General features: G+C 42.4%; 1 protein-coding gene across 1 annotated transcript; it reads left to right on the plus strand.

Annotated features, from left to right (window-relative positions):
* The first annotated feature begins 1,775 nt into the window (after positions 1 to 1,775).
* LOC141278244 (protocadherin alpha-13-like) lies at positions 1,776 to 18,528 on the plus strand. The gene is made up of 2 exons (XM_073801952.1): positions 1,776 to 4,304; positions 18,133 to 18,528. The coding sequence occupies exons 1-2, from the start codon at positions 1,911 to 1,913 to the stop codon at positions 18,526 to 18,528; spliced, it is 2,790 nt and encodes a 929-aa protein (XP_073658053.1). The 5' UTR covers positions 1,776 to 1,910.
* Positions 18,529 to 18,758: the final 230 nt, after the last annotated feature.

Raw genomic sequence — 18,758 nt, forward strand, 5'->3', positions numbered from 1 at the left:
AGCAAGTAAAGAGGGAGATACTGAAGATGAGACAGGCAGAGAAAGAATGAAGACGAAGATGGAAAATATGAAAGAGAATAGAATAGAGAAAAAAATAAGAGCATAGGGTTGGCCATAAAAGTGGGGTGACTTTTCCTTAGTAGGGAATGAGTAATAGAGAATATAAAGAAAAATGTTGACATAAGAAGAGAACCATTGAGTTCATATTTGATGACTTTTTTCTCTGGGTAAATCATCTGAGAAACAGGTTGTGGGAATGAGACTGGGAATTTGAGAAGAGAGAAGAAAATATGGAAGAATCTCTGTAGGCAGGAATTATGAATTCACTTGAGGGCTCAAGTGAGGTAAAGGTGAGAGTAAACTTGTAGAGAATATAGTAATCCTGGTTAAGTGACTAACACAGTGAGAAGCTCAGTAGAAGGAATGGAGAAAACGGATAGTTAAGCTGTGTGTTGGAAGCTAAAGAAAATGTTAGAGGGGTGCTATAAGTAGGTGTGTGCCTTTAGGGTGTCTGGAAGGGCATGTTTTAAATGGTTGACTGTGTAGTCTAGGTTAGGTGGAGAGATAAATGAGACAGGTAGGGCCTGATAGACAAGAACAATTAGAACCAAAAAACGATTCCCATTATAAGAGTAAAGGTATGTTAATAAAAGTAATGGAGCAATGAGGAGGATGAAGGTGAGAGAATACCAAATGCTCTACTTACATTTTCAGAGGGGAGCAAAGATTCAGAAATGAACCCAACTCTTATTTCCTGCAGAGTTGTGCACAAAACAGGCAAGAGAATTATTGGGGCTATGTTCTTTCTTTCCTAGCCCTATTTGGCCTGGATCTTGGTAACTTGGTAAAGATAGGTACAGTATTAGATAAAAGTAAGAGCCCCTTCCTTTCTTCCTTGCTAGAGATGTGTTACCATCTGTATCTACCTGTTGTTACTTGGAAAATCAGTCAGTTTAAATGATAGTAGGACTTTCTCCAGTGATGGTGTAAGATACGGAGAGAGAAGAGGGAAATTTAACCTATTGGTAGTAATTTCATTTCTAGCAAATACATAATATACTAGTTCTTGGCACATTTTATACAAAGAGAATCCAGAACTTTAAAGAATCGTTATATCTAAATGGTCTACATTGTGTGTTTATGTACACACACATGCACATACAAACTCATACGCACATTGATGGACATTTCCTTCGAATACAAATATTTTATCCAAATTTCACAGTCATATTTGGGGGAATTTATAAATATTGTGTTTATTTAAAATCTTGTATATCAGTTACCGAATTTCCACATTCATCTGTTTTATTCTTATGTGATTCGTTATGTTTCCATTTTGAGTCAAGGGAGTTGTGTGAATAGGTCTCAAAAATATTACAGGAAAAGGACATTCCCACCCAAATCTACAAAGCTGTGCAGAACTAGAGTCTGAGTTCTAAAAGCAAATGTAGAATATTACCTCTTTTTACAAATTCTGCACCACGTTTTACACATGCAAAAATGTACTTGTGGAAAGATGGAACTGATAAACCAATTTCAACTAGCATCCAGTGCTGAGCAGAATACAGTGATTTACTGTTGCTGGAAAGAAAAACATTTAATCTTCCATTACGTATTTGCAATGAAAAATGTCACGAAATGCAAGAAAAAAAAAACCCTACATCAACCGAAAATATGGACCGAGTCATTTTTACACTTACACATTCATGCGCATGGTGTCGCTCTTCACTGAGAACAATTCCTCGAAGAAAGCGCCTCCCCTCTTTCCTCCCCGCAGAAAATTTGGCAGATAGTGGAAAACCTCTAGTGAATTCTCCCGCAATAGAAGCCCGTAAAATTAGACCTTGAGAGACATTTGAGGTAAGGTAGTCTATATACTTCAGATATCTCTGAAGGCTTTTGAGTGTACCATGCTGTCTTCCTGGAGAGGAGGCCCAGGAGCTCGGCTTTTGCTTCTCTCGCTTCTGCTCCTCGCAGCATGGGAGGCGGGGAGCGGCCAGGTCCACTACTCGGTTCCGGAGGAGGCCAAACACGGCACCTTCGTGGGCCGCATCGCCCAGGACCTGGGGCTGGAGCTGGAGGAGCTGGTGCCGCGCCTGTTCCGGCTGGCGTCCAAAGGCCGCGGGGACCTTCTGGAGGTAAATCTGCAGAATGGCATTTTGTTTGTGAATTCTCGGATCGACCGGGAGGAGCTGTGCGGGCGGAGCGCGGAGTGCAGCATCCACCTGGAGGTGATCGTGGATAGGCCGCTGCAGGTGTTTCATGTGGAGGTGGAAGTTACAGATATTAACGACAACCCGCCTGTGTTCCCTGAAAGTGAAAAAAGAATAATCATTGCTGAATCTAGACCTCCGGAAACTCGGTTCCCACTAGATGGCGCATCTGATGCAGATATTGGAGTAAACTCCGCCTTGACCTACCGAGTCTATCCCAACGATTATTTCACTTTGGACACACAAAACAACCGTGAACAAACGTCTTCGTTATCACTTGTGTTAAGGAAATCATTGGACAGAGAGGAAATTCAGGAACATAGTTTATTATTGACAGCTAGTGATGGAGGCAAACCCGAGCTGACCGGCACAGTTCAGCTGCTGATTACAATCCTGGATGTGAATGATAACGCCCCAGAATTTGACCACTTAATTTATAAAGTGAGAATGTTAGAGAATGCAGTTAATGGAACATTAGTGATCAAACTAAATGCCACAGACCCTGATGATGGTACAAATGCGGACATAATCTACTCATTTAGAAGACCTGTATCGCCTACAGTATTATATGCGTTTTCCATAAATCCCAGCAGCGGAGAAATTCGGACAAAAGGTAAATTGGATTTCGAAGAAAAGAAATTGTATGAAATATCCGTGGAAGCAATTGACAAGGGGAATATTCCAATGGCGGGTCATTGTACCATTTTGGTGGAAATAGTAGATATAAATGATAACGCCCCAGAAGTTACCGTCACTTCTTTGGCTCTTCCGGTGCGAGAGGACGCTCAGGTGGGCACTGTCATCGCCTTGATCAGCGTGTCCGACCGCGACTCCGGCGCCAACGGGCAGGTGACCTGCTCCGTGATGCCCCACAGCCCCTTCAAGCTGGTGTCCACCTTCAAGAATTACTATTCACTAGTGCTTGACAGCGCCTTGGACCGCGAGAGCGTGGCGAACTATGAGGTGGTAGTGACAGTGCGGGACGCGGGCTCGCCTTCCCTGTCGGCCACAGCCAGCCTGTCCGTGGAGGTGGCCGACGTGAACGACAACGCGCCCGCGTTCGCGCAGCCCGAGTACACGGTGTTCGTGAAGGAGAACAACCCGCCCGGCTGCCACATCTTCACGGTGTCGGCTCGGGACGCGGACGCGCAGGAGAACGCGCTGGTGTCCTACTCGCTGGTGGAGCGGCGGGTGGGCGAGCGAGCGCTGTCGAGCTACGTGTCAGTGCACGCGGAGAGCGGCAAGGTGTACGCGCTGCAGCCGCTGGACCACGAGGAGCTGGAGCTGCTGCAGTTCCAGATGAGCGCGCGCGACGCGGGCGTGCCGCCTCTGGGCAGCAACGTGACGCTGCAGGTGTTCGTGCTGGACGAGAACGACAACGCGCCCGCGCTGCTGCTGCCCGGGCCGGGAGGCGGGGCGGGCGCGCTGAGCCAGCTGGTGGCGCGGTCGGTGGGCGCGGGCCACGTGGTGGCGAAGGTGCGCGCGGTGGACGCGGACTCGGGCTACAACGCGTGGCTGTCGTACGAGCTGCAGCCGGCGGTGGGTGGCGCGCGCAGCCCGTTCCGCGTGGGGCTGTACACGGGCGAGATCAGCACGACGCGCGCCCTGGACGAGGCGGACGCGCAGCGCCAGCGCCTGCTGGTGCTGGTGAAGGACCACGGCGAGCCGGCGCTGACGGCCACGGCCACCGTGCTGCTGTCGCTGGAGGACAGCGGCCAGGCGCCCAAGGCCTCTTCGCGGGCGTCGACGGGCGCCGCTGGCGCGGAGGCCGCTCTGGTGGATGTGAACGTGTACCTGATCATCGCCATCTGCGCGGTGTCCAGCCTGTTGGTGCTCACGCTGCTGCTGTACACGGCGCTGCGGTGCTCGGCGCCGCCCAGCGAGGGCGCGTGCGGACCCGGGAAGCCCACGCTGGTGTACTCCAGCGCGGTGGGGAGCTGGTCTTACTCGCAGCAGAGGCGGCAGAGGGTGTGCTCTGGGGAGGGGCCGCCCAAGGCCGACCTCATGGCCTTCAGCCCCAGCCTTCCTCCTTGTCTGAGTTCTGCAGAGGTAACAGGTGAAACAGAACCAGATTCAGAACAGTTGAAAGAGGTGAGGTCGTATTTGAAATTTTCTTACTGTTTTAGTCCTCCTCACAGTTTTCTCTTTAAGATTCTTCAATCTCAATTTTAAGATCGTTCTTTAATTTTGCTCATCATTGTGGTATTTCATGAGTATTACTGACATCATTAGTTTCATAATTCTTCAGATTGAAATCTTAAGGCAAAAGCCATAATATTGTTCATAATGTTAATAATTTGTTTTTGTTGTATTCTTAATAGTTTTAAAGTATTTATTACCTACATAAGCATTTTCAAGAAACTCCACATTGTGAGTACTTGAGCATTTAGAAAACTTTTGCTTTAATGAGACTAACCATAATTAAACACTTTAAAATCTCTTTATTTTTAAAATTTATTCCTCTACCCACATACAGGTTTTGTTTTGAACAGTGCCATAATTTTTAACATAACATCTTTTTAAAGGTGCATATTTCTTTCTTTTTAAAAAATCTTTTTTTGTTTGCTCCCTCCTCATTTTCCTCTAGACACATCACTGTTCCCTGTCTGATAACCAAAATGATTTCCTTTAACATTTTTATGTTCAGTTAATTATTCATTCACATGCATATACCTGGTGGGGTTTTTTGTTATTGTTTAGTTTGGATAATTTATTAGAAGAGATAATGCATTTTACATTTCTCAGTCACCAATACCTCATGGAAATCCCTACAAATCTGACACTTTTAATAGCTGTGTAGTACTCCACACTCCGGATGTATCATTTTTTAAAAATTAATTAATTTATTTATCTTTTTATTTTTGGCTGTGGAAGTCCCAAATAATTAGCTTTTATCTTACATCTATACCACAAATATTTTTCCTCCTATATATTGATTTGTTTAGGGTATATCTTGCCATATAAAAGTGTTTTAAAAATTTCTCTGTTTTTCTGTTATGCATTTTAAGGTCTCTAGGTTTAGTTAGGAAGGTCTTCCTTTTAGATTGAACATTCATTAATTAAATTCATTTAACAAACATTTGTTTTTAAATTTAATTTAAAAAATATAATTTACATATAATACTATATTAGTTTCAGATGTACAACCTAATGATTCAATATTTGTATATATTGTGAAATGATCACCACAATAAATCTACTTAACGTTCATCACTATACATAGTTACAAAAATTTTTTTCTTTTAATGAGAACTTTTAAGATCTATTCTTTAGCAACTTTCAAATATATAATACAGCATTATTAACTATAGTCACCTATAGTCATGCTGTACATTATTACATCACAAGGGCTTATTTATTTTATAACTGTCAGTTTGTCTCTTGACCACCTTCACCCATTTCACCCACCCTCCACCCCTTGCATCTGGCAACTACCAATTTGTTTTCCGTATCTATGAGTTTGTTTGTTAGATTCCACATAAGTAGGTCATTTTTTCTTAATGTAGGCATTTATTGCTATAAACCTCCTTCTTAGCACTGCTTTTGCTTCACCTCATAAGTTTTGATATGTTGTGTTTTCATTTTCACTTGTTTCAAGATATTTTTGAATTTCCCATTGATTTCATCTTTGACCCATTGGTTTCCAAGAGTGTGTTAATTTCCGCATATTAGACCACTGTGGTTGGAAAAGATACTTCATATGATTTCAGTCTTTTAAAATTTGCTTACACTTGTTTTGAACCTAATATCTGATCTATCCTGGAGAATGTTCCATGTGTGCTTGAGAAGAATGTATATTCTGCTGCCCTCGGATGAAATGTTCTGTGTATATCCGTTAGGTACATTGGGTGTAAAGTATAGTTCAAGTTCAATGTTTCCTCATTGGTTCTCTTTCTGGATGATCTATTCATTGATGAAAGTGGATATTGTAATGTTGTCTGTTAGTTCCTTCAGATCTGTTAGTATTTGTTTTATATATTTATGTACTCTGATGTTAGGTGCATATTTATTTACAATTATTATATCCTTTTGATGAAGTGACCACTTTATCACTATTAATGGCTTTCTTTGTCTCTTGTTACAGTTTTCTACTTAATCGACTTACAGTCGATTTTGTCTGATAGAAGTATTGATACCTCTGCTCTCTCTTTTGGTTTCCATTTGCATGGAGTGTCTTTTTTCCATATCTTCATTTTGAGAGTGAATGTCTTGGAGGCAACATGTAGCTGGTTTTTTCTTTTTCTTTTTTTTTTTTTAAACCTATTCAACCATTCTATGCCTTTTGATTGGACAATTTATTTCACTTACATTTAAAGTAATAATTGATAGGCAACTTACTATTGCCATCTTGTTCATCGTTTTCTGGTTGTTTTGTAGTTCCTTTGTTCTTTTCCTCCTCTCTTGCTATCTTCTTTTGTGAACTGATGATTTTCCATTGGGGTATACTGTGATTCCCTTTTCTTTATCTTGTGTGTACATATGTACTATAGTTTTTTGTTTGTTTATTTTGTGGTTACCCTGTGGCTTACTTGAAATGCCTTATAGCTATAACAACCTATTTCAAGCTGATAACTTTTATTACATACAAAAACTCTACTCTTCTACTCTCCCCTTACTTTGTTTTTATTTATTTTTTAAAATTTATTTTATTTATCCATTTTTTTTTTACTGCATTCGGTCTTTGTTGCCGCACGCGGGCTTTTCTCTAGTTGAGGTGAGCAGGGGCTACTCTTCGTTGCAGTGCGTGGGCTTCTCACTGTGGTGGCTTCTCTTGTTGCGGAGCACAGGCTCTAGGCACGCAGGCTTCAGTAGTGTGGCACGCAGGCTCAGTAGTTGTGGCTCATGGGCTCTATAGTGCAGGCTCAGTAGTTGTGGTACATGGGCTTAGTTGCTCCACGGCATGTGGGATCTTCCCGGACCAGGGCTCAAACCCATGTCCCCTGAATTGGCAAGAGGATTCTTAACCACTGGGCCACCAGGGAAGCCTTCTTCCCTTACTTTATTTTTTGTTTTTGTTACCATAATTGACATCTTTTAAAAAAATAAATTTATTTATTTATTTATTTTTGTCTGTGTTGGGTCTTTGTTGCTGCGCACAGGCTTTCTCTAGTTGCAGCGAGTGGGGGCTACTCTTGGTTGTGGTGCATGGACTTCTCATTGCGGTAGCTTCTCTTGTTGTGGAGCACAGGCTCTAGGTGTGTGGGCTTCAGTAGTTGTGGCATGCGGGCTCAGTAGTAGTGGCTCGCAGGATCTAGAGTGCAGGCTCAGTAGTTGTGGCACATGGGCTTAGTTGCTCCGCGGCATGTGGGATCTTCCCGGACCAGGGCTCGAACCCGTGTCCCCTGCACTGGCAGGCAGATTCTTAACCACTGCCTCACCAGGGAAGTCCTTGACATCTTTTTATATTGTGTATCTCTTAGCAAATTATTATAGCTATATCTATTTTTTTAGCTATATCTATTTTTTACACTTTTGTTTTTTAACCCTTACACTAGAGTTAAGTGGTTATTATGCCATCATATTACAGTATTAGATTATTCTGAATCTGACTATATACTTACCTTTATGAGTGTATTGTGTATTTTCATATGTTTTCATGTTACCAGTTAGTAGCCTTTCATTTCAGCTTGAAGAACTCCTTTCAGCATTTCTTGTAAGGCACATCTAATGGTGATGAACTCCCTCAGCTTTTGTTTGGGAAAGTCTTTATCTCACCTCTATTTCTTTTTCTTTTTTAAATTAATTAATTTATTTAGTTCTGGCTGTTTTGGGTTTTCATTGCTGTGCGTGGGCTTTCTCTAGTTGCGGTCAGCAGGGCTACTCTTCCTTGCAGTGTACAGACTTCTCACTGCAGTGGCTTCTCTTGTTGTGGAGCACAGTCTCTAGGCATGCAGGCTTCAGTAGTTGTGGCACACAAGCTCTAGAATGCAGGCTTAGTAGTTGTGGCACACAGGCTTAGTTGCTCCGCGACATGTGGGATCTTCCCGGACCAGGGCTCGAACCCGTGTCCCCTGCATTGGCAGGTGGATTCTTAACCACTACATCACCAGGGAAGTCCTTACCTTCATTTCTGAAGGTCAACTTTGTAGAGAAAAGTGTTCACGGTTGGCATTTATTTTCTTTCAGCTCTTTGAATATATCATCCCACTCTCTCCTGGCGTATTTCTCCTGCTGAGAAATCTGCTGATAGCCTTATAGGGGTTGTCTTGTTTAATATAAACTTTTTTCTCTTGTTGCTTTAAAAATTCTCTTTTCATCTTTGATTTTATACAGTTTTATTATAATTTGTCTTGAAGAAGATGGTTTTGCATTGAAAATTTGGGGTGACCTATTGGCTTCATGAACTTGGATGTCCAAATCCCTCCCCAGGTTTGGGAAGTTCTTATCACTATTTATATAAGCTTTGTACCCATTTCTCTCTCTCTCTTCTTCTGAAACTCCAGTGATTATTTCTTTTAATGGTGTCCCTTAAGTCCCATAGTCTTTCTTCATTCCTTTTCACTATTTTTTCTTTTTGCATCTCTTGATCAGATACTTTAAAATGATCTCTCTTGCTCCTTCTACTGTCTTTCTGTCACATCAATTTTCTGGTTCTGTAGCAGCAAGCTGTTCTCCCTTGTTCTCAGTGGCCACTAGGCATCTAAAGTATCTTGGTTCCCTGACAGTTCCAAGTCAGGTGAGAAAGATACCAGTTCCTTGAGCAGCCCTCCAAAAACCTGAAAGGCTGGATTCACACTCTTCTTTCTCCTTCCCAAGGGAGCTAGCTGCCCGCTTGCTATTTTTTGTTCTTCAGGGCTCTCAGGCATCCAAACTACACCAGTTCCATCAGTTCTCTGAGAGCGAGGCAATATAAAAACTAGTCCCCCAGGCAGCCCTCCAAGAAGCTGAAACATTGGACACATGCCCTACTCTTCTCTTTCCCCTTGAAGGTGGAGTAGTGAACCAGGGTGTTTTTTCCTGGTGCTGAGCTGTGCCAGCTTGGGGGAGGGGCTGATGTGAGTAAAGTAAAATTATTCTTATTTGTTTCAATACAGCTGTTTCAGCTTTATGCTCACTTAGGTACTCTCAACTTCCTGATTATGGAATTTTTGCAAGGGTATTTTATTACACATATCATTATGAATTGGTATTTTTGTGGGACAATTAGGGCTGGAACTTTCTATTCTGACATCTTGCTGGTGTCATTTGATCCATTTTGAGTTAATTTTTGTATATAATGTGATGTAGTGGTCCAACTTCATTCCTTTGCAAGTGGACATTCAGTTGTCTTGACATCACTTATTGAAAAAGAATTATTCTTTTCCCATTGAAGTGTTTGGGAACCATTGTTGAAAATCAACTGATGAATAAATATGGGAATTTATTTCTGGATTCTCAATTATATTCCATTGATCTATATGTCTATCCTTATCCCACTACCACATTCTCTTGATTATTGTAACTTTGTACCTAGTTTTTAAATCAAGAATCATTAGTGCTCCAACTTTGTTCTTTTTTATCAATATTGTTTTGGCTGTTCTGGGTGTTCTTGCATTTTCTTATGAATTTTAGGATCAGTTTGTCAATTTCTGCAAAAAGCCAGCTTACTTTGGACAGGGAAGTTGTTGACTCTGTAGATCACTTGGGGGAGTATTGCCATTTTAACAGTATGAAATTATACTATCTTCATGAGCATGGGATTTTCCCCCCATTTATTTACATTTTCTTTAATTCCTTTCAACAATGTTTTATAGTCTTCAGAGTATGCATTTTATATTTCTTTTGTTAAATTTATTCCTTAATATTTTCATCTTTAAAAAATTATTTGTTTATTTATTTTGGCAGCATTGGGTCTTCGTTTCTGCACACAGGCTTTCTCTAGTTGCAGCGACCTGGGGCTGCTCTTTGTTGCGGTGCGCGGGCTTCTCATTGCAGTGGCTTCTCATGCTGTGGAGCATGGGCTCTAGGTGCGTGGGCTTCAGTAGTTGGGGCTCACGGGCTCTAGAGCACAGGCTCAGTAGTTGTGGTGCACGGGCTTAGTTGCTCCGCGGCATGTGGGATCTTCCCGGACCAGGGCTCGAACCCGTGTCCCCTGCATTGGCAGGCGAATTCTTAACCACTGCACCACCAGGGAAGCCCCCTTCAATGAATTTTAAACTGTATTTTTTTTTAAACTGTATTTTTGAGTTATTTTCTCCGTAGTTTCTCTAGAATTTACTATATACGTTACAACTTAACAGTATCTCCAGATTTATATTAACTTAATTCTATTAAGACAGAAAGATATTACTCCTATATAGCTCTTTTTCTTCCACCCTTTTTGCTTTATTATTATTATAGCTATTACATCTTATAGTGGGTTGAACTGTGGCCTCCAAAACGATATGTCCACTTCCTAACCCCTAGAACCTATGAAAGTGACCTATTAGGAAAAAAAGGACTTTGAAGATGTAATTAAGTTAAGGATCTTCAGATGAGTTCATCCTGGATTTTCCAGGTGGGCACTAGTTCCAATGAGAAGTTTTTTTTATAAGAGATAGAATAAGGGAAGACACAGACACAGAGGGAAGGCCATGTGAAGATAGAAGCAGAGATTGGAGCAATGCAAATAGCCACCAAAAGCTGTATGAGGCAAGGAATGGAATCTCCACTAGAGCCTCCAGAAGCCTCCAGTACAGCCCCCAAACACCTTGAGTTTGGATTTCTCCCCTCCAGAACTGTGAGAAAAACTGTCTTAAGCCACCCAATGTGTGGTAATTTTTTTGCAGCAGCTGCAGGAAACCAATATATATCTCTATATATTACAAACCCAAAAGTACATTGTTATAATTATTACATTATATAATTTTATATCTTTTAAAGATGCTGAGAGAAAAAAGGAAAGCAATTATATATTTATAGTGTTTCTTTCTTTCTTTTTTTTTTTTGTACGCAGGCCTCTCACTGTTGTAGCCTCTCCTGCTGCGGAGCACAGGCTCCGGACGCACAGGCTCAGCGGCCATGGCTCACGGGCCCAGCCGCTCCGCGGCATGTGGGATCTTCCCAGACCGGGGCACGAACCCGTGTCCCCTGCATCGGCAGGCGGACTCTCAACCACTGCGCCACCAGGGAAGCCCTATAGTGTTTCTTATTTGCCATTTCTGGTTCTGTTCATTTGTTGATGTGGATCAGAATTACCATCTGTTGTCCTTTCCTTATCTAATACAGCTGTTCTTCTATCCACCTCCTTTGTACTGTAATTGGCAAAGTTGTTTCATTTCTAAATATTATAGGCCCAGCAATACATTTATACATATTGTTACATACAATTGCTTTTTTAAAAGAAGAAAGGAGAAGCCTCTGGGCATATCTCAGAAGGAGTACTCTTCCTCTCTCCCTGCCAGAGCCACAAGGGAATGTTTCTTGGATGTTCGCTTTGAGAACCTATTGGGGTTCCTGAAAGTAAAGCCCGTAAAATTGGGTGTAGGGGGCCCCAACTGTGCCCTCCAGGAGTTTCTCACTCTCAAGATAGTCCACAATTCAGCCTTCAGCAATTTGTCAAAATTTCCATTTAAGTGTTCCCTACCAGCCTCTGGCTCTAGTGGCTTCTGCTCCGTGGAAGCAGATCTTGGCTGTGACTCTCTGGATTTGCTTGTTTCTCCAGATTTCAGGGCGGAGGTTTTCCCTGTAAACTCAGTTCTCTGATGGGTTCAGGAAAAGTCATGTATCCAGCTTTTCTTGTTGTTATTATAAGGAAAGGAGTGATAAATTCTAATCTCTTTACATGTTGGAGCTGAAATGGGAAGTTTGTTCTTTCTGTTTATTTTTCTCAGCCTTCTCAAATGTTTCTTCTTGTTCTTGACTATGTACCAAGCAGAGCCTGTTCACTTTTTTACTGTTTCCAATGTGGCTTTAATTTCTGTTATTATATTCTGTTATTTCTGATTTTATATTTCTCTTCCATTTATTTCATGAATTGCATCAGCTCAGTTTTCATGGTCTTTTGTGGCCTTTTCATTTTGAAATTCTGTATCTTTGTTTTGAGTTCTTAATTCTCTGAGACCCTTTAAAATTGTTTCATAAATCTTCTGACTAGAGACCTCTAGAGACCTGTGGGGTTTTTCTGTTTTTTGCTTTTTGTTTTGGCCGGGCCATGCCGTATGTGGGATCTTAGTTCCCTGACCAGGGATCGAACCTGTGCCCCCTGCAGTGGAAGCATGGAGTCTTAACCACTGGACCACCAGGAAAGTTCCAGAGACCTGTGTGTTCTCATCTGTTATTTTTCATATTTATTTTCTTATTCCTTCTTGTAATATTTATGTAGATCTTATGTTGGCTCTTTTTTGATTACTATTTATCTTTGAGAGGAGTTCCTTTAGGACCAGCTATCTGCAGGTGGAAAGTGTAAATGGATGGGCCAGCAGTGCTCTGGACTAACGTGATCATTTCCTTGTTTACCGTTTGTTAGAGGAGTTTGCGTGTACCTTAGCTTTTACATACCTCCAACTAATGAGAACTGGCAGCTGCAGAGCAATTTGTCATCTAGAGTTTTCTCTTAACTTTACCGTATCCTTAGGTTCACTCTTGAAACAATGGTGCCTCTGCTCACTATCACATTCAGTCCTGCTTTCTCTCCTATTTTGCGCTGACAAATGGGTTTACAGGAAAACGCTGCCTGATTTAGCCTATGTACCTAGATGTTTTTGTTCCAAACAAGGGACCTTTGGTTTTATATCTCAGTGTGAAGCACTACTCTGGAAAACTCCAATCTACCAGCTTTTCCCAAGATCTCCAGTGGCAGGAATCCTTTCTCAGCATTTTCTCTTATCTTAGTTCAATCTTCATGGCACTTGGTAACTTCTCTTCATATATACTATGGTTGAAGTTCAAATGTTTTAAAGAGTTTCATCAAAGATATAACTTTAGGGCTTCCCTGGTGGTGCAGTGGTTGAGAGTCTGCCTGCCGATGCAGGGGATACGGGTTCGTGCCCAGGTCCGGGAAGATCCCACATGCTGCGAAGCGGCTAGGCCCGTGAGCCATGGACGCTGAGCCTGTGCGTCCGGAGCCTAAAAAGATATAACCTTATTAAATTAAAATGTTTATTTTCATTTATCCATAATTGATAGAAATCCCACTTTTTGTCTAGTTATTGAAGGTATGTAGGAAAGGTATGTTTTTTATTTTTAAGCTAATCATCTCATTGAGCTCTTTTTTAGTTCTAATTATTTTTTCTTTAATTCTCTGGGATTTTATGAGTAGAAAATTATATTACCTATAAATTTATCATCTAACCGTATATTTTATACTCCTTTCTAACACACACACACACACACACACACACACACACACACACACACACTTCCTTATCTTGTGTTGTCCAGAATATCCAAGTCAGTATTGAATAATAACTATGACATGAAGTGTGGTGTTATGCTCCTGATTTTTCATGGGAAAAATTCTAGTGTTTTTACTGTTTAAAATTAAGATGGCCATTTTTTTTGTGACAGCTGTCAAATTTTTATCAACTTTCTTTTAAATATATATCACAATAGTGATCTGGAAATACTTTGTTTTGAAACTTAATATAATGTGGGATTTGTGTAGAGTCCTGTTTGGAGAATGTTGATAGTGTCTTTCTCAGATCTTTATTTTAGGTTAGGCGCTCCTAATAAACTGATGTCAGGTAGGGTGGTTGGTAGTGGTTGCAAGCCTTCCTTTTCAGCCACACTTGATGAAAATTTTTTTCTGAAGCTCAGAGGAAGATCTGGTGTGACTGCTTACCAAATATGTAGGAATATGAAATTTGATATAGGTAAAATATGTGATTGAATCAGATTGGCTAGCTCTTAACACAATGACATTCAGCAAATTTGAGTTAAAAAATTAAGTATAAAAGTCTAGGACTGGGACTTCCCTGGTGGCGCAGTGGTTAAGAATCCGCCTGCCAATGCGGGGGACACGGGTTTGAGCCCTGGTCCGGGAGGATCCCACATGCCGCGGAGCAACTAAGCCCATGCGCCACAACTACTGAGCCTGCACTCTAGAGCCCGCGAGCCACAACTACTGAGCCCGTGTGCCACAACTACTGAAGCCTGCGTGCCCTAGAGCCCATGCTCCACAAGAGAAGCCACCGCAATGAGAAGCCCGCGTACCGCAACGAAGAGTAGCCCCCGCTCCCCGCAACTAGAGAAAGTCTGCGTACAGCAACAAAGACCCAACGCAGCCAAAAATAAATAAATTTAAAAAAAAAGTCTAGGACTTTTTGATCTGTGGCCTAATAACATCTAGAAAAAAACAGATGTGAATTTTAGTTTTTAATCCATCATAAAAAAGGTATGTGATGCAGCTGAAAAAGGGTCTATGACATTTTAAATGATATTATATTATGGAGAAAAACTCGGTAGTACAAACTTGAGAAAGAAATTCTATAGCAGTGTGCTATTGGTAAGGTGTTCAAGTAAAAAAAGAAACAATGAATGATGTAGGCCAGGCCGCTATGTATCGAGATACATAGCCACTTAATTTACATGCCCAACGCTTAGCTGGATATTTAAGAAACAAAATTGAGTGATACAGATCTCTACCCTCAAACAACTCCCACCCTGTTAGGCTTGATTTTAACACTACGTGAAGCTATTTTACAGGATGAAAATTTGCTTAACGTGATTGTCATGTTCAGTCTTTTAATTTAGTTCCCATAAGTACATAACATACTCCCAGGGAATAATCTTAAGCACTAAGAAAATCTTATTTAAAGTACAGTATCCTTTTGCTGACAAACTCTTTGGTGGGTATTCAGATTATTCTCCTGTTTGGCTTCAATATCTCTAATATGAACTTATGCATTATGGCTAGAAATCTCTTGAATTTACAGATTACGGCCAAGTTTGGTGGGAGAGCTTTATAATAACAGTCTTTGCAATAGAACCCAAGCAGAAATCAGAACAATGTTTTTGCACAGAGTCTACTTAAACTTGTACTTGCACCTAATTAAAAGCTTGAAAATATTTGAATTAGGAGACACTATGGAAAATGCCATAAACTGGCAAAATGAAATACTAGAAAGGAAAGGTTCTGCTAAAGAGAAGTTTTGTTAATTTATGATTTTATTCACCTAGCAATCTTATACAAAACAAAAAAGTCTTGAGACTTTCTCATCTTTGGGATATCCAAATATCCCAAGTATCTCCTAAATGTTGCTTTCCCACAGATCCCAGTTTATATGAGCAAATATTGCTTTCCCACAAACTCCAGTTTATGTCAGTAAATACCACGTTCCCACAAATCCCAGTTATGCCTAAAGATAGGGAGGCAGATGGTGGGACAAATTCTACTACGAGAGCTCTATCTACTTATTCCTGAGACTAAGTAAATCTTTTTAAAATAAACATCAGTGGCAGTTTAAACAGAAACAGGAGAAAAGGGAAGCCAAAAGTCTGAGAAGTGTGTGAATGGGGGAGAGTTTTTGTCAAGATTTTCCATGCTGATTCTCAGTATGTGTTTTCCTTTCTCCCCACTTCCTAATCCACACCCACACATCCTATTGATCTCAGAGAGGCAGAAGTGAGTGATGGCGTGAAGCGAGATCTTAATTCCTTGCCCAGGAATTGAACGTGGGTAGCCTGGATGAAAACCAGGAATCCTAGCTGCCACACCCCCTGGCTCTTGCTCCCAGTGAAAAATGCATTTCTCACAGAGGCAAAACTGTAAAAACAGGTACAAAGTTTATTATTAGAGACACAGCACAACAACAAGTGGGAGAGCACAGTTTGTTTAGTTAAGATAGAAGCAAGGCAGAGATGCACACCCGGAGAGAAAGGGTGTAGGTGCCCTCCTTAATGAGGAGGAGTTCAGTAAAGAGGTGGTTAAGTCATCTATATAGGGCAGTTCTTCGGGGTCTTTGTTTACCTTTGGCCAATTATCTGGTTTCTTTTTCCACACCTGCCCTGCCTTAGGACCCTCCCCAACATGCGTGCACACAGCCCAGAGGCTATGGGATGGCCTTAGCATCACATATTATGGGGTGGTGCCCCCTCCCTTTTGACCCCCAAGGAGCCTTTTCTAAGCATGTGCAATATTTCCCTTGCCCCAAGGATGGGAAATGTATGAACTCTTGATCTTTTAACAGGGTTTAGTCCCACTCGGTCCCTGCCATAAAAATGTCCAATGTCCAGTTATTTACCCTATTTCTGTTGCTGGTTTTTACATCAAGGTGCAGATCTCAAAATATAGACTGGAGTCCGGTCATAAATATGTAGTTCTGGAGCCCATTTGTCTCTTGTATGTGATGTAAACAGGGGGCTGGTAATGAATGTCCGGCCTGGAGCCCATCTTCTTCTAACCCCAGGAAGTGTGAGCAGGAGGCTAGTTGTAAATGTCTACCCTGGAGCCCATCTATCTCCTGCCTCACTATCCTCCTAAACCCGGGATAATAAGAAGCTTGCTTGCAGGTGTAAAATTCACGGGCCTTCCAAAAGTTGAGTACATCTCTCCAGGTGCATTTCATCTGCTGCTAATGGAAAAGCGAAAAGTATAACCTTTTACCCCAAAGCAGTTAGCTTGGTTAGCAGCATTAAATTGAGAAAATGCAAATCCTAATAATCTCTCACACTGAAGTAGAAAATCAGTTTTGGTTCTGAAATTTGGTGAGGAATCAATTCAATTTTTATTAGTTATTTCACATCCTAATGAGGATTCCCCAATGATGGCTATGCTTATGACTCTACCGAACAACATTTCAACGAGCTGACAGGTTTCTCGCTTTAATTTTATTCAAGACTTGGCGTCAATGATTTTTTTGGTTCCCTAGTTCGGAAAGACAAACTAGTCAGGGGCATTTACTATATACTTACATTGCCTTATGTGGCAGCCTGCCCTACTTCCTTGGAAGAAATAAGGAATGGGTTTGTGATGGTCAGAGGAGACTGGTTCTTAGTGGCACACTGAAGTTACCAATCCCACTTTTAGTCTTAAAACCAGAAAGCTGGAGCTGCCTATCTACTCCTGCCCCCACCTCCATTTTAACTGACAATTTAAAAAATTATTAGAGAAATATTCAAACATACACTAAAGTTGAGAGAATTGTGTAATTAACCCCATGTGTGCTGTACTCAGCTTCAATAATTATCGATACTTTTAGGCAGTTTTCTGACCAGGAAATATAATGCCCTGAAAGCTTCAATTCTTTATCTCTATTTGGCTTTTGTCTTTCAAATTTTGGTTCCTGGGGCTTTGGACACTGCAATTGTATTAAAAGAAGGATTTGAGTGAGGAATTTAGTGTTTAATGTCAGTCTCTTTTTCAGCTCTCCTCCCTCTCTGGAGAAGCCACTGGTTATTGGGTGCTAGGCGGAATCTGGCAGTATTTATTGCGGCCAAGAGCTGTTTTTCTTAAAACAGATCACTGTCCCGATTTCCGTGCAGAAGACCGGCCAAAAAACAAAGCTGGAGAATTTATGGGTATCAAGCCAGTTCTTACCCCACCTCAGTGCTGTTTTCTAAACATTTACAGAGAGCAAATTTGCAGAACAGTTTTCTGGTCACACTCTGTAAAGTATCTCAGTACTTTCTCTCCCCTTCACTTTGCACGTCCTCTTTGGGGCTGAGTTGTCAATCTTTCTGAGTTTTTGGTGCTAACCTCCTCCCTCGCCCACAGCGTCGGGGGCCGCTTGCAAAGCACTCCCAGTAGGGCCTCCTGGGGAACGAGAAACTGCTGATCCGCAAAAAAGCGGAAACGTGGAACGGAATTGCGCTCGCACGCTTTTGTGTCTTGAAAAGCGAGAATCCCAGGGAAGCTTCCCAATCTGCCTCTCGCTGGTAGCCTCTACTGAAATCTTGGCAGCTCCCGGGATATAAGAAGGTGCAGAAAGAGACTTAAACCCGCAGCGGAGAGGCTGAGAATCCAGCACGGAATGCATCCCAGCACTTGGTTTGTGGACTCCTGTTTCCTTAAGCCTCGAAGGTGTCGTGGTTCACGGTCACGGTTCCGCCTATCAGCGCCTCCGCCCCGCGGTTCCTGTCGGAGTTCCGCCCTCTCCGCGGGCAATGTAGGGAGTCAGCGGGTCCGAGCGCCTGGGACCCGACGCTCCGCTTTCGAGCAGTCGCGGAGAAACGCCAGCCGAGCTCAGCCCCAGTTATAAACTGTCTTCAGGGAGAGGTTGTAGACATTAAGACCGCGGCGGTCTCAGGGCGTTGTCCTAGGAAACGCCGTTTAAGGGAAGGCATATTAGTTGTTGGGAGCGTCTTCCTTGCCCCGCCCCGCGCTCGCTGCCTGGGCGCGGGGCGAGATCCCAGCTGGCTGGGAACCGAGACCGCGCTTCCCCAACGCCGGCGGTTTACCTCGTCTCTGCACCCCTAGGCGGCGCTGCACTCCTCCGCACCCGGTCCGCTCCGCTTTCCCAGACGGCTGCCAAGCCTCCAGTCTAGCAAGCCTAGCTCGCAGCCGGCCGGCCCCGGGCAATTCCGGTATTCGGAAGGCGAACGTCGGCGGTCTCTGCACCTCCAGTCGGCAGCAGCGGCCGGTCGTCCCTCGTTGTTTTCTTTTTTAAAACCACGGCTTGTGATCTCCGGGAGTCCGGAGCATGGTCC

This window comes from Tursiops truncatus, chromosome 3 (assembly GCF_011762595.2).
Source record: "Tursiops truncatus isolate mTurTru1 chromosome 3, mTurTru1.mat.Y, whole genome shotgun sequence".
In the NCBI taxonomy this organism is placed as follows: Eukaryota; Metazoa; Chordata; class Mammalia; order Artiodactyla; family Delphinidae; genus Tursiops; species Tursiops truncatus.